We start from the raw sequence: 15490 nt of genomic DNA, 5'->3' as shown, positions 1-15490 counted from the left end.
CCTCCCACTCTTGGAACCCCCTACATTTAATCTGTTGCCCCTCTTATCAGTTCTTTCTCCACAACATTTCCATAATCCACTCCTTTCACTCTATCTGAACAACCGAAATCTGGCAGGATACTGTTATCTATCATATCCCAGTTGGAGTCATAATTCAGCCTCCTCGCTGACCTCCAACCTCTCTTCTGTCCAGGCCACATTTCACTCTGCTTCCTGAATCATTTTTTTCCTAAAACATCATTCTGCACATAGCTCTCCACTACTCTAAAATCCCCAATGGTTGCCCATTCCTCTCTGCATCATGCAGAAACTCCTGACCATTGACTTTAACACACTCCTTCAGCTCTCTCTCCCCTCCTATTTACCTTCTCTCTTCTTTTTTTTATGGTATTTGTTCAGCACTTACTATGTCCCAGGAACCGTACTAGACTGTAAGTGGCTTAGTCAAAAGTGACTTGGTGGAAAGAGCCCGGGCTTGGGAGTCAGAGGACGCGGGTTTTAATACCAGCTCTGCCACTTGTCTGCTGTGTGACCTTGGGCAAGCCACTTCACTTCTCTGTGCCTCAGTTACCTCATCTGTAAAATGGGGATTAAGACTGTGAGCCCCCTATGGGACATCCAGATTACCTTGTATCTACCCCAGCTTAGAACAGTGCTTGGCACATAGTAAACACTTAACAAATACCATAATTATTATTAATTATTATTATTATTATTATTGTAGGCAGGGAACGTATCTACCAACTCTGTTATATTGTACTCTCCCAAGCACTTAGTACAGTGCTCTATACAGAGTAAGCACTCAATAAATATGACATGGAGGGGGAGAAAGGCTGGAGCCGAGGGCTGAGCCATACAAAATTTATTCCGCTTCCCATTCAGGCAGGATGTGAGTATTTAATTGTTTGGACGTGGTGAACTGAACTCCCCTTCCGGGAGGAATTCACTTATGAGTTACCCGCCTGAAGCGGAGCACCTAGCTCCCGCCCACAAACGTTTCCCACTAGGGAAGAATTCACTTACGGTCTGCTCGCCCATAGCAGAGCACCAGGCTTCTTCTCCCAAGTGCTCGGCAAGACACTCCCCCATCCCTCACTTCAGCACACTGGTTCCAGAGACAGAGTGGGCATCCGACGCTCTGGGCAGGGATGACACACAAACAGCCGCTGCAAGTCTCCATTTTGGATTTTTCAACCAAGACTTTTTCAATTCCCCAATTAGGGAGCTTTTCTGCTTTCTCAGCATTCCCCCTACAAGTCTCCAAGCATGAAAAAAGAGAATGGGGAGATTGATAGGGAAGTTCTTTCCTAGATGTGAGATGGATACTTCATGGAGCTTCGGTCTCCTCTGTTCCACATGGCCTGACCTTGCTGGGTCTTAGTGAGAGTGTTATAGTAGAGAGCATTGGGCTGGGGGAGACATGGGGGCTCCTAGATCCACTGCCATCTTTGTCCCATCCTCAGCACTTGCAGTCAAAGAAGGCTGCCTGAAAGTGAACCACACACTGAGTTTTCCCCCTCTCAGCTACACTGTACTGAGAATTCCCCAAAAGGATGAAATAGTAATTTACAATGGGCATTTCCTTCCCTGCCCCCTGAATCCCTTCCTCAGTCTTCCCTCTTCATAAAACCAATCCCTTTCCTCCCGCCTCTTAGGCGTGGGAGCAACGAAGACTGTGCCCAACCCAATTAATTCCTCTCTACCCCAGTTCCCCAGAAGTACCCTGGTTTACTTTAGCACAAAGTAAACACTTAACAAATAATAAAATCCTTATGATAATTATTATTGTCTCAGGAACGTTTTAGTCTCTGAGGATTTAGGCTGACCTTTTTACTGTGCCTGAGATGACAGCGCAGAAGATGGGAATAAAGCTCTTTAATAATGTTTATATTAAGCAATGAAACTTAATGAAGTGGTTTGGGCACCCTCGCCTCTCGGGTCGGTCTTTAGGTAACTGTACTTGGATGCTGGGATGGGGCGAGGTAGGGAGCATGGATTTGGGGGGGTAGGGGGTTTTTCTTCCAGGAACCCCGGTGTACTGTTGACAGAGGGCAGCTGTCGGCAGTAGATCTAAGCCATGCTGGAAGCTAGGCAGAATGGGCTCTGGTCCAGGAGAAGGAAAAGTCCCAGAACTACCACACCGGTTGTGGAGATTATCCAGCAGCATGGACGGTGGCGTGGCCTCATCAGATGGTGGGGAGTGGTGGCCCCTGGGTGCAGAGGGGATGTGTGGCTCGGTTCCATTGGTAGCAGATGGAGCCGGGAGCCCAGGGTAGAGTGGCCCGGTGGTGGGTCGGGCTGCTGGGGCCTGCTGGAGGAGGGACATGCCCAACAAAATCATTTCTCCATCCTCAGTGACACCCATGCCCATTGCCTTCTCCAGTTGTTCCAGATGTTTAATTCCCTCCTCAAACTCACTCCTCTGATGCTAACCTTCTCACTGTGCCTCGATCACACCTGTCTCACCATCAACCCCTGGACCAACATCCTGCCTCTGGCCTGGAGCGCCCTCCTTCCTCCAATCCGACAATTACTCTCCTCTCTCTTCAAAGCCTTGTTGAAGGCACATCTCCTCCAAGAGGTCTTCCCAGACTAAGCCCCACTTTTCCTCAACTCCCCCTCCCTTCTGCATCACCCCGACTTGCTGTCTTTGTCCTTCGCCCTAGCCAGCCACACAGCACTTATGTATGTGTCTGTAATTTTACTTATTTGTATTGATGACTGTTTATATGGATCACTGCCTGTCTCTCCCCTTCTGGACCGTGAGCTCATTGTGGGCAGGGATTGTCACTGTTTATTGTTGTGTTGTACTTTCCCAAGAGCTTGGTACAGCGCTCTGCACACGGGAAGCGCTTAATAAATATGATGGAATGAATTAAAATAGTTGTGAGCCACTTTCCCTGCCCATAACAAGATTTTAATCTAGGGGGACTCTCTAGGCAACACTGGACTTTTGAGAAAAGTCAAGGACCTGGGACCCTTCCTTAACTATCTGTTATATTGTGCCTGTTGTATGCTATGTTGTTACATTGTACTCACCCAAGTGCTTAGTACAGTGCTCTGCACACAGTAAGTGCTCAAAAATGTTGATCGATTAAATCAAATTCCCCCTCCACCTACCCCATTTAGCCTCCTACAACCTCTTCTTCCTCTTCCTCTTCTTCCTCTCATCCTCTCCTCCTCTTCCTCCTCTCATCAGGACATGAACCCCTGGCCATTCTCCCCCCCCCCCACCCCTTGTTTCCACTGACCCTTGGATTCTAATTTTCTCCTGCCCCTCCCCCCTGCTCAGCCTGCCTCGATTCATACCCAGGTTCCCTCAAACAGGAGCAAAACAGTTCAGGGGAAGTTAGAAACTCAAAAGGAGTGGTTCTTGTTGGGGGAAGTCTGTGGGAGCCAGAGTAAAATGGAAAAGAGGGGCTGCAATAAGTGGGGACCGAGCTAGTGAGAAACCACTGCTCCCTCCGCCCTTAATGAAGCAGCATCTTGTAATTCAGAAACATGCAGAACCACCAGGCAGGGTCCCACAGCCCACCTGGCCCCTGGAGCTCCCAGGAACCCCCAAAACTGGCACCAGCAAACCTGGGCTTTGGGGCGGAGTAAAAAGGGGAGAACTCTGAGGAAGTTGGGGGGCATTATTCTTATATATCCTTTGGACTATACGCTGGTTAATTCATTCATCCAATTGTATTTATTGAGTGCTTACCATGTGCAGAGCACCATTCTAAGTGCTTGGAAAGTACAATATATGTTACATAGTTATAGCATACTCTCCCAAGCGCTTAGCACAGTGCTCTGCACACAGTAAGCACTTAATAAATACTATTGAGTGATAGTCTACTCATGTTAGCAACCCAGATTCCTGCACTTCCCACAGAGGAGTATTGTGTATTCTTGTCAATCAATCAATCAATCAATCGTATTTATTGAGCGCTTACTATGTGCAGAGCACTGTACTAAGCGCTTGGGAAGTACAAATTGGCAACATATAGAGACAGTCCCTACCCAACAGTGGGCTCACAGTCTAAAAGGGGGAGACAGAGAACAAAACCAAACATACTAACAAAATAAAATAAATAGAATAGATATGTACAAATAAAATAAATAAATAAATAGAGTAAAAAATATGTACAAACATATATACATATATACAGGTGCTGTGGGGAAGGGAAGGAGGTGGGATAGAGAGGGGGACGAGGGGGAGAGGAAGGAAGGGGCTCAGTCTGGGAAGGCCTCCTGGAGGAGGTGAGCTCTCAGCAGGGCCTTGAAGGGAGGAAGAGAGCTAGCTTGGCGGATGGGCAGAGGGAGGGCATTCCAGGCCCGGGGGAGGACGTGGGCCGGGGGTCGATGGCGGGACAGGGGAGAGCGAGGTACAGTGAGGAGATCAGCGGTGGAGGCGTGGAGGGTGCGGACTGGGCTGTAGAAGGAGAGAAGGGAGGTGAGGTAGGAGGGGGCGAGGTGATGGACAGCCTTGAAGCCCAGGGTGAGGAGTTTCTGCCTGATTTTGTTATTTGTTAAGCGCTTACTATGTGCCAAGCACTCTTCTAAACGCCGGGGGAGATCCAAGCAAATCAGGCTGGACACAGTCCCAGTCCCACGTGGGATTCACAGCCTCAATCCCCACTTTCCAGATAAGGGAACTGAGGCCCAGAGAAGTGAAGAGACTTGTCCAAGGTCACACAGCAGACAAGTGGCAGAGCCAGCATTAGAACCCATGACCTTCAGACCTCCAGGCCGCTGTTCCAGCCACTATCAAGTCGGACTAAGTCCCTGTCCCATGTGGGACTTGCAGCCTCAAACCCCACTTTCCAGATGAGGGAACCGAGGCCCAGAGAAGTGAAGAGATTTACCCTGGGTCACACGGCAGACTAGGGGCAGAGCCGGGATTAGAACCCATGACCTTCCGACCCCCAGGCCGCTGCCCCAGCCACTATCAAGTCGGACTAAGTCCCTGTCCCATGTGGGACTCACCGCCTCAATCCCCACTTTCCAGATGAGGGAACCGAGGCTCAGAGAAGAGAAGGGACTTACCCTAGGTCACACGGCAGATCAGGGGCAGAGTCAGGATTAGAACCCATGACCTTGCGACCTCCAGGCCGCTGCCCCAGCCACTATCAAGTCGGACTAAGTCCCCGTCCCATGTGGGACTCACAGCCTCAATCCCCACTTTCCAGATGAGGGAATCGAGGCCCAGAGAAGTGAAGAGACTTGCCCAAGATCACACAGCAGACAAGTGGCAGAGCCGGAATTAGAACTCATGACCTTGCGACCTCCAGGCCGCTGCCCCAGCCACTATCAAGTCGGACTAAGTCCCGGTCCCATGTGGGGCTTGCAGCCTCAATCTCCACTTTCCAGATGAGGGAACCGAGGCCCAGAGAGGTGAAAAGACTTGCCCAAGGTCACCCAGCAGACAAGTAGCAAAACCGGGATTAGAACCCATGACCTTCCGACCTCCAGGCCGCTGCCCCAGCCACTATCAAGTCGGACTAAGTCCCTGTCCCATGTGGGACTCACCGCCTCAATCCCCACTTTCCAGATGAGGGAACCGAGGCTCAGAGAAGTGAAGGGATTTACCCTAGGTCACACGGCAGACCAGGGGCAGAGCCGGGATTAGAACCCATGACCTTGCGACCTCCAGGCCGCTGCCCCAGCCACTATCAAGTCAGACTAAGTCCCTGTCCCATGTGGGACTTGCAGCCTCAATCCCCACTTTCCAGATGAGGGAACCGAGGCCCAGAGAAGTGAAAAGACTTTCCCAAGGTCACACAGCAGACAAGTGGCAGAGCCGGGATTGGAACCCATGACCTTCCGACCCCCAGGCGGCTGCCCCAGCCACTATCAAGTCGGACTCACAGGGAATGAATGAGGGCGGTCTGCAGGAGCCAAAGGGATGGGCCTGGGGATGAGAATGACTCGGTTTTAGCACTTCCCTTTTTTTGCCTTCCCCTTCGGGAGTTGGGCGGGACAACGGGAACGTCGTCGGCAGGCTCGGAGGCCCTGCCTTCATTCATCCGCATTTCTCGGGTGGGGCGTCGATGGGGGCTGGACGGGACGTCGTGGCCTTCGAGTCCGCGGGGCCCCTGCTCCGGGAGGCCGAGCCCGGGAAAGCTGGTAAGCCCCCGGGGAGGGGGCTCGGGGCTGCTGCGCGATGGGGGCCAAATCAGTAGAAAAATAACAATGATGGCCTGTGGTAAGCGCTTACTATGTGCCAAGCACCGTTCTGAGCGCTGGGGTGGGTACAAGGCGTCCAGCTTGTCCCACGGGGGGGCTCACAGTCTTCACCCCCATTTTCCAGAGGAGGGGACTGAGGCTCGGAGAAGTGAAGCGAAGTGCCCAAAGTCGCACAGCTGACAAGCGGCGGTGCCGGGATCATTCATTCATTCATTCATTCATTCATTCAATCGTATTTATTGAGCGCTTACAGTGTGCAGAGCACTGTACTAAGCGCTTGGGAAGTACAAGTTGGCAACATATAGAGACGGGCCCTACCCAACAGCGGGCTCACAGTCTAGAAGATTAATAATTATAACATTAATAACTATAAGGATTATTGTTATTAATTAATTAATAAGGATTAATAATAATAATAATAATGGCATGTCCAGTGCTTAGGACAGTGCTGGGCACATAGTAAGCGCTTAACAAATATTATTATTATTATTAAGCGCTTACTATGTGCCAAACACCAGTCCTAAGCACCGGGGGAGATGCAAGTTTATCAGGTTGTCCGACGTGGGGCTCACAGTCTTCATCCCCGCTTTACAGATGAGGGAACTGAGGCCCAGAGAAGTGAAAGTGCCTCGCACAAGGTCACCCAGCTGACAGGCGGGGGAGGCGGAATTAGAACCCATGACCTCCGCCTCCCCAGGCCGGGCTCTTGCCACTAAGCCACGTGGCTTCTCGCGCTGTGAAATAGGGGGAAACTTTGGGGAGCTCCGGTCAGAGGGGTGAAATGGGGCATGGTGCCGGGGGCGGTGGGGCAGCTCTGGGAGCTGGCTGATGGGCAGAGGCCACCGCAGGGGTCAGCCAGCCGGGACGGGAAACACATTCATTCAATCGTATTTATTGAGCGCTTACTGTGTGCAGAGCGCTGTTCTAAGCGCTTGGGAGAATACGCTACAATAAACAGACACATTCCTCCCCTGTGAGACCATCCCCTTCTCCTGGAAACATCCAGCCTCGGCGTCACTGACACTCCCAAGCGCTTAGTACAGTGCTTTGCAGACAGTAAGCGCTCAGCAACTACAACTGAATTGAACGAATGACACTGTGCGCGTCTGGTCCTCCTCCTGTCTCTCTGGCCGCTCATTCTCAGTCTCTTTGGCATGCTCCTCCTCTGCCTCACATCTACTAACTAATAATAATAATAATAATGATGGCATTTATTAAGCGCTAACTATGTGCAAAGCACTGTTCTAAGCGCTGGGGAGGTTACAAGGTGATCAGGTTATCCCACGGCGGGCTCCCAGTCTTAATCCCCATTTTACAGATGAGGTAACTGGACTCAGAGAAGTTAAGTGACTTGCCCAAAGTCACACAGCTGACAAGTGGCAGAGCTGGGATTTGAACCCATGATCTCTGACTCCAAAGCCCCTGCTGTTTCCACTGAGCCACGCTGCTTCTCTAACTGTTAGTGTCCCTCAAGCTTCAGTTCTGGGTCCCTTTCTATTCTCCATCTCCATCCACTCCCTCAGAGAACTCACTTATTCCCATGGTTTCAACTACCACCTCTGTGCGGATGATTTCCAGATCTACATCTCCAGTCTTGATCTCCCTCCCTCTCGGTAGCCTCGCATTTCCTCCAGCCTTCAAGACATCTCCACTTGGCTGTCATCCTGTCAGCTCAAGCTTAACATGTCTAAAACAGAACTCCCTACCTGGCCCTTCCCCTGACTTTCCCATCACTGTAGACAGCACCACCGTCCTTCATGTCTCAAAAGCCCATTACTTTAGCATTCTGCCCTTTTCTCTCCATCAAATTGCTATCACTTTAATCCAACCATTTACTCGAAGCAGTGTGGCTTGGTGGCAAGAGCACAGGCTTGGTAGTCAGAGGTCATGTGTTCTAATCCTGGCTCTGCCACATGTCTGCTGTGTGATCTTAGGCAAGTCACTTAACTTCTCTGAGCCTCAGTTCCCTCATCTGCAAAATGGGGATTAAGACTAGGAGCCCCACATGGGACAACCTGATCACCTTGTATTCCCCCCCCACCAGCCCTTACAACAGTGCTTTGCACACAGTGAGCACTTAACAAATGCTATTACTATTATTATTATTATTGTTATCTTGCCTTGATTTCTGTATTAGCCTCCTTGCCGACTTCCCAGTGTCCTGTCTCTCCCCACTCCAGTCCATACTTCACTCTGCTGCCCGGATCATTTTTCTAAAAATCGTTCAGGCTCAAGAACCTCCAGTGGTTGCCCATCCACCTCCACATCAAACGAAAACTCCTTACCATGGGCTTTAAAACACTCCATCACCCTTGACCCTCCTACCTCACCTCATTACTCTCCTACAACAACCCAGCCAGCAGTTCGCTTCTCTAATGCTAAACTCACTGTGCCTCAATCTCGTCTGTCTCTATACCGACTTCTTGCCCATGTTTGACACTGGCCTGGAACACCCTCCAACCTCCTATCTGACAATGGCACTCCCCCACCTTCAAAACCATAATGAAGGTATGACTCCCCCAAGACATACTTCCTGACTAAGCACTCTTTTCCTTTTCTTCCACTCCCTTCCGTATTGCCCTGACTTGGTCCCTTCATTCATTCCCCTCCCAGCCCCATAGCACTTATGCTCATATCTGAAATGTATTTGTTTATATTACTGTCTGTCTCTCCCTCTAGACTATAAGCTCACTGTGGGCAGGGAATGTGTCTGTTTATTGTTATATTGTAATCTCCGAAGTGCATTGCCCTTACTGGCTCCTTTAGTTTATCCCCCTTCACAACCCTATAGCACTTGTGTACACAGAGTAATTTGTGGGCATAGAATGTGTCTCTTATATTGCTATATTGTACTCTCCCAAGTGTTTAGTAGAATGCCCTACACTCAGTGAGCACTCAATACATATAATTGACTGACTGAAAGACCGAGAGGGAGCAGCCTGCAGAGTTGAGGAGCCTAGGCAGGAGGGAAGGGGGAGAGGACAGCAGAGTTTTCCACTGTGGGCACTGCTGGGAGAGGGAAAAAGTTGGGGGGAGGGGGCGGGGGCGGAGTTGGATTTGTATCAAGCACTGTTCCAAGCCCTGGGGAAGATAGAAGTTAATCAGGATGGACACCTTCCCTTTCCACATGGTGCTCACAGTAGGAGGAAGAACAAATATTGAATACCCATTTTGCAATTGAGGAAACTGAGGCACAGACAAATGAAGTGACTTGTGCAAGCTCACACAGCATGCAAGTGGTGGATCTGGGATTAGAACCCAGGTCCTCTGGCTTCCAGGCCCATGCTTTACCCATTGGAGGGGAAACTCTGGGGTTTTCCACTTGCAGATTTCCCCATTTCCCACCCTTTCCTCTTCCCATGCCTCTTTCTCAGTCGTCTCTCCTTCTACTTTCATTTTCACTTTCTCTCAGTCTGAAATGAGTTCAAGGAAACAGAAACCCAGCAGGTCCAAAAATTGTACAATCAGAAAGGGAAAGAATAAATCAATCAGCGATATTGATTGAGCAATTAGTGTGTCCAGAAGACCTCCGCTTACTCCTCAACTCCATTGATCTCCTGCTCTACCCAACTTCACCCCCTCGCGGACTCTGAAATCCCTCTATCTGACCACAACCTTCTCACCTGCCTTCTCCCTCCCCACCCCCTCCCCACATATCTTTACTGTTCCCCGACAGAGGCCTCTAATCCTTTGCCTGCAGCCAATTTTCTGAAGTTATCAATCCCATTTGGTCTCCATATCTACACTGTCTTCTTTATACAAATCTACACTAATAATAATAATAATAATAATAACTGTGGTATTTGTTAAGCACCAACTTCATGCCAGGCACCATACTAAGCACAATCTACACTAATACTACCACTAATAATAATTGTGGTATTTGTTAAGCATTAACTATGTTCCAGGCATTGTATTAAGCACTGGGGTAGAAACAAGTGTAAATGGGTTGGACACAGTCCCTGTCCCACACGGGGCTTACAGTCCTAATCCCCATTTTACAGATGAGGTAACTGTGGCACAGAGAAGTGAAGTGACTTGCCCAAGGTCATACAGGAGACAAGAGTCAGGATTAGAACCTAAGTCCTTCTGACTCCGAGGTCCATGCTCTATCCACTAGACCACACTGCCTCAACACTACCCTTTCCACTAAACTCAGTTCACTCTCCCCACTGTCCCTTCACCAATTTTGTACTACCCTGGATCATCTCCACAGTATGCTTCTTGGCATAGTGGATAGAGGACGGGCCTGGAAATCAGAAGGTCATGGGTTTGAATCCCAGCTCTGCCACTTGTCTGCTGTGGGGCCTTGGGCAAGTCATGTAACCTGTCTGTGCCTCAGTTCCTTCATCTGTAAAAGGGACATTAAGACTCTGGCCCCATGTGGGACAGGGACTGTGTCCAACCCAATTATCTTGTGTCTACTCCAGTGCTTAGAACAGAGCCTGGCACATAGTAAGTGCCTCACAAATACCATTATTATTATTATTACACTTGCACACAAGCCTGGGAGTGTTGCTGGCAGAAAATGGGGTCATCTGTCAATCTCATCCACCTGAAGCTCATTATCACCTGCTCTAATTCTGCTCTCTCCACTTCCCAGCAACATTATTTCTCCATCCTTATTGACTCCCATGCCTACTGCCCATGACAGGTATTTCAGATGTTTTAATCTCTCCTCAAGCCTCTTGCCCTTCACCAGCCTCTTACCCCTGATGACCTGGTCACATACTTCACTGATCAAATTGAAATCATTAGGGGAGATACCCCTAAAATAGCCCCTGCTCCTCTCCAGGCTTTCCCAACTCCTGACCCTTCTTCGACTCTCCCCTCAGTTCCAGCAGTTTTGCAATAGATCTCTCACCTCCTCTCAAAATCTACCCCATCCCTTCACACATATCAAAACACTTGCCGCCTCACTTCTTCCCTCCCTGACCACCATCTTCAACTGCTCACTCTCCAATGACTTACTCCTCACATTTTCTATCCACTTGCCTCCCACAATAGACTGTAGTTTCCTTGAGGACAGGAACATGTCTTTGACTTCAATTATAAGTTCCCAAACGTACCCTGAATATAGTAGGCACTCTTGAATGCCAGTGTTGCTTCTGGGAATGAGAATTACATCAGGAGTCTGGGTGAAATATTTCCCACAGAATCAACACTGCATGACTAGCTGGCATAATAAAAGAGATTATCAGAGAGGGAAAAATCATTAGTTTGTGTTTTTCAGGTAACTGGCCACTGACAAAACATCTTGGAAGTGTTACACCAGTTTGTATTCGTCTGTTAGCTCTGCCTACCACACTTCTGGTCTTCTTGGTGATTGCTCTGTCCTGCGCCTTGGCAAGTGAGTTATCTATTTCTCAGTTTTTCTGACCAGACTGACGATATTGCATTTTCATATTTACTTTGCTCTTTTCTTCCAGAGAAATCCAAGATCTTTTTTGGCATTGACTGTCCATCATGGCCCCGTGAGCCTAGGACTTTACTATTTCCCCGTGGGTGGACCTATACATATTTATTCACTGTCAGGGAGCTAACAAATGTTTGGTTTTCCTTATTATTCTGTCCAGGGGTGAAGCTACCTGCTTCCTTTGGGGCTCTTTGGGCCCAGCTTGCATTCTTAGTGGAGTCTGCTCCAACTCAGTCTGGGGGTAGTGGGCAGTGTTTCTCCCTGCAGAGGTGGAAATGTGACTCCGAGACCTTTCCTTCCCCCGTCTCCTGGATGGGAAAGTGAGGATCAGAACACCTCAAATGGGCTTGTCTTTCTCATTGGCTGCCTTGGTCTCAGCCCCTTCCCTGGTTTGCTCACACTTTTGTCCTGCAGGAGGAAGAGTTGGCCTCCTTAATCACAGTCATAGCAGTGCATGTGGCCTTGGAGTCCAGGTCGAATGCAGGTTTATGATGGTTAATGGGCTGCAGAGTCCATCCAGCCTGAGACTGGAGAAAATAGAGTTGAGAAGGCAGCAGGGAATCTGCCCTAGCTTGGGTTACATGTCTCAGATTTCTTTTTTCTCCCAGCCCCTCATGACCATCTCACTGTTGTATTTTCAGTAGAAAGAGCCAAGCCTCTCCCAGAATTCCCTGTAGCTGGTCCTTGCCCAGATGACTGGATTGGATTTCGAGAGAAGTGTTACTATTTTTCCGAAGATACGAGGAACTGGACATCTAGCCAGAGTTTCTGTACCTCCCACTCTGCCTTTCTCACTGTGATTGACACTCAGCGGGAAATGGTGAGAAGACAGTTTCGAGCCCTCCTTTGGCCCCTAACCGTAGTGGAGACCAGCAAGCCCAACCTGGGTTCTTGTTGGGGAAGAGTGTGGGGCAGCTGAGCAGGCTGTGCTGTGCTGACCACAGAGCAGCCCTGTTCTCTGCCTGGACTCCGCCCCAGTGTACTGGATCCTTTCCAGTGCTCCTTACTGGAGGACAGAAGGGGACTGGCATGGGAGCCCAGAGAGACACCCGGCTAGATTATGAGCTTGTTGAAGGGAAGGAATGTGTTGTCTTTTTCTGTTGTTCTCTCCTAAGGTCAGCAGATGCTCAGTAAATTGGTTTACTGATTGATCTGCCCAGTAGCAAAGCTAGAGGTGCGTTAAATGATTCGGAGCTGTCAAAGAAAGGAAAGAGGAAGTTAGGGAGAGAGAGGAAGGGAATGAGAATGAGAGAGAATGAGAATGAGAAAAGAGAAAGAGAAAGAGAGAATGAGAATAAGAAAAAAAGAGTGAGAAAGAATGAAAAAGAAAGAATGAGACTGTGATCTCACTGTGGGCTGGGAATGTGTCTGTTGTTATATTGTACTCTCCCACGTGCTTAGTACAGTGCTTTGTGCACAGTAAGCACTCAATAAACAGGACTGAATGAGTGAATGAATAAGAATGAGAGAGAGACTTATGAATGAATGACCAAGACTTATGAACCAAGGAGATGCAGACCAAAAACTGTAAGGCCTAGAGCTGTAGATCAAGCATTCCTCACACTGGAGCCACAAGCAGGCTTTCCTGGTGAAGGTGGGGGTTGTGGCAAGTGAGAGATGGCTGGGACTTGGGGGTGGGGGGGGCAGACATTGCACCACCTTTTCATCCTGAGCTCACAAATGGGGGGCCCGCCACCCCCACCAAAAGGGCAGGGGCACCATCATAAATAATACAGTTCACATGTGTGAGCCCCACAGTGATTGAGTCTTATACAGGTGACTTAGGAATGCCCTTGACAGACCCTTTCCGTGCCCTTTTCAAAGGACCTATTGATGCGACACAAAGGCCCCTCTGACCACTGGATTGGGCTGAGCAGAGAACCGGACCAGGACTGGAAATGGACCAACGGCACCAAGTTCACTGGCTGGTGAGTCTCGGGCTCAGGTTCCTTTCCTCTCCTCAGATTCTAGCAAATGTCAGAATTTGAAGTGTAAGCAGAGAAGGTGAAGGGGAGAGAGAGAGAGAGAGAGAGAGAGAGAGAGAGAGAGAGAGAGTAGACTTCTGTTCTCTCACTTCTGCTAACAGAAGGTACAGGATTGGGAATTGTTGTCCACGGAAATGTTCAACTTGTTAGTGGCTGACTCTCTGTCTTCTGTTACAGGTTTGAAGTTAAAGGAAGGGGAGAATGTGCTTATCTAAATGAAAACAGAGTTAGCAGTGCCAAAAGCTACACAGACAGAAGATGGATTTGTAGTAAACCTGGCTTTTATGCCCAGAGGAGAAAAAATGCTTCAAAGGGTCACATACAGAACTCCCAAACTGAATAGGAGACGTGCACTGTAAGTTGTTATATGCAGGTACTGTCAACTGGATTGGGTTTTACTGAGAGTGTTATATGAGACAGTGCTAGGCTGGGGTTACCCTGGGCAACTGGATCTCTCACCATTTTGCTTTCAGTCTTGGAATTGCTGTGAGTGAAGGCTGCCTGAAGGTGAACCACAAGCTGAGGTTTCCCCCTCTCAGCTACACTGTACTGACAATTCCCAAAAAGGATGAAATAGCAATTTACATTGGGCATTTCCTTTCCTGCCCTCTGCATCCCTTTCCATAACTCTCCTTCTCCCTAAACCCTTTCCCTGCAGAGTCTTAGACTGAGCCCCATGTGGGACAGGACTAGTGATTAAATTGTATTTACCCCAGTGCTTGGCTCATAGTGAGCACTGAACCAATAACACAATCATTAACATTATTATTGTCTCAGGAACCTTTCAGCCTGTGAGAATTTGACATTCTTACTCTACCTGAAATGACAGTACAGAAGATGAGAATAAAGTTCTATTAATGCTGGTTTTTATGAAGCGCTTCAATTTATATGAAGTATTTGGGCATTTTTGAACCCTTTCACATTTCACGTCAGTCTTTGAGCAGCTATGCCGGGCTGGGTTTGAGTTGAGTTTCTTTCTCTTCCAGGAAACCTGATATGTTGTCAACGGAGGGCGGTTGTCAGCATAAGATTTAAAGCCATGTTGTTGTGTATCTCGCCTCCGACCCCTCACCCATGTCCTCCCTCTGGTCTGGAACGCCCTCCCTCCCCATATCCGACGGACAATTACTCTTCCACCTTCCAAAGCCTTACTGAAGGCACATCTCCCCCAAGAGGCCTTCCCTGACTAAGCCTTCCTTTCCTCTTCTCCCACTTCCTTCTGGTTTACCCTGACTTGCTCCCTTTATTCAACCCCCATCCCAAGGCTTGGCAAGCAGGAAGTGGAAGCTTCTGGCAGAATTCTGTACTTCCAGGATGTGCTGGGAGCTGGTGCTGAAGGGGTGGTGGCAGAGGGAAGGCAGGAAGCCTCCAGTTTCTCCCCTCTCCAGATCATATTCTGTGCAGAGGACTGAGCTCAGCATTTGAGAGAGTGCAAGAGAGTTAAAAGATGTCAAGCCTGCCCTCAAGGAACTTACAAGCTGAGAGATCGAAATAAAGTAGTTAATATCAAAATGATCGGTGAGTCACTAACTAATTATTCTGATTGTTGGATAAGAGTTCCGGCAATTTCAGGGGTTTCACCCTTGCATCCACTTACTGGATTTCCCCCTTCTCTCTAATTCCCTTCGAGGGAATTCTAGACCCACTTCTTCATTCAACTCATTCTTGAAATTCTGGGCTCTGGAAATTTTCTAACTTCTGCGTGCCTCACTTAATGCTAATAGCCCTCTTGGACAATCCAGGTAGGCCTCAAGAGACCAGCTAACAGTCAGGTTTCTGGATGGGAAAGCCATACCATCCTAACCTCACTGTCAACTTCCCCTGCAGCCCAAGGATCAGACAGACAGTGTCTGGCTGAGTGGAAAGGTCAAATTGATTGCTTCAGAGGGACCGGTGATGTCACTGGAACTGAACCAAT

General features: G+C 48.9%; 1 protein-coding gene across 2 annotated transcripts; it reads left to right on the top strand.

The window, feature by feature from the left end:
- Nucleotides 1-6025: 6025 nt before the first annotated feature.
- LOC119939263 (C-type lectin domain family 2 member D-like) lies at nt 6026-15087 on the top strand. 2 transcript variants are annotated; one of them, XM_038759166.1, is made up of 6 exons: nt 6026-6111; nt 11405-11521; nt 12232-12407; nt 13412-13515; nt 13750-13927; nt 14559-15087. In XM_038759166.1, exons 1-5 carry the CDS (start codon nt 6036-6038, stop codon nt 13913-13915), a joined length of 639 nt encoding a protein of 212 aa, XP_038615094.1. In that variant the 5' UTR covers nt 6026-6035; the 3' UTR covers nt 13916-13927; nt 14559-15087. The 2 variants fall into 2 exon arrangements, with proteins under 2 accessions (XP_038615094.1, XP_038615093.1); XM_038759165.1 differs by having other exon boundaries at nt 12229-12407.
- Nucleotides 15088-15490: the final 403 nt, after the last annotated feature.

Source organism: Tachyglossus aculeatus, chromosome 17 (assembly GCF_015852505.1).
Source record: "Tachyglossus aculeatus isolate mTacAcu1 chromosome 17, mTacAcu1.pri, whole genome shotgun sequence".
NCBI lineage: Eukaryota > Metazoa > Chordata > Mammalia > Monotremata > Tachyglossidae > Tachyglossus > Tachyglossus aculeatus.
The sequence above is the reverse complement of the archived record's forward strand: the minus strand, read 5'-3'. Positions and strand labels throughout refer to the sequence as shown.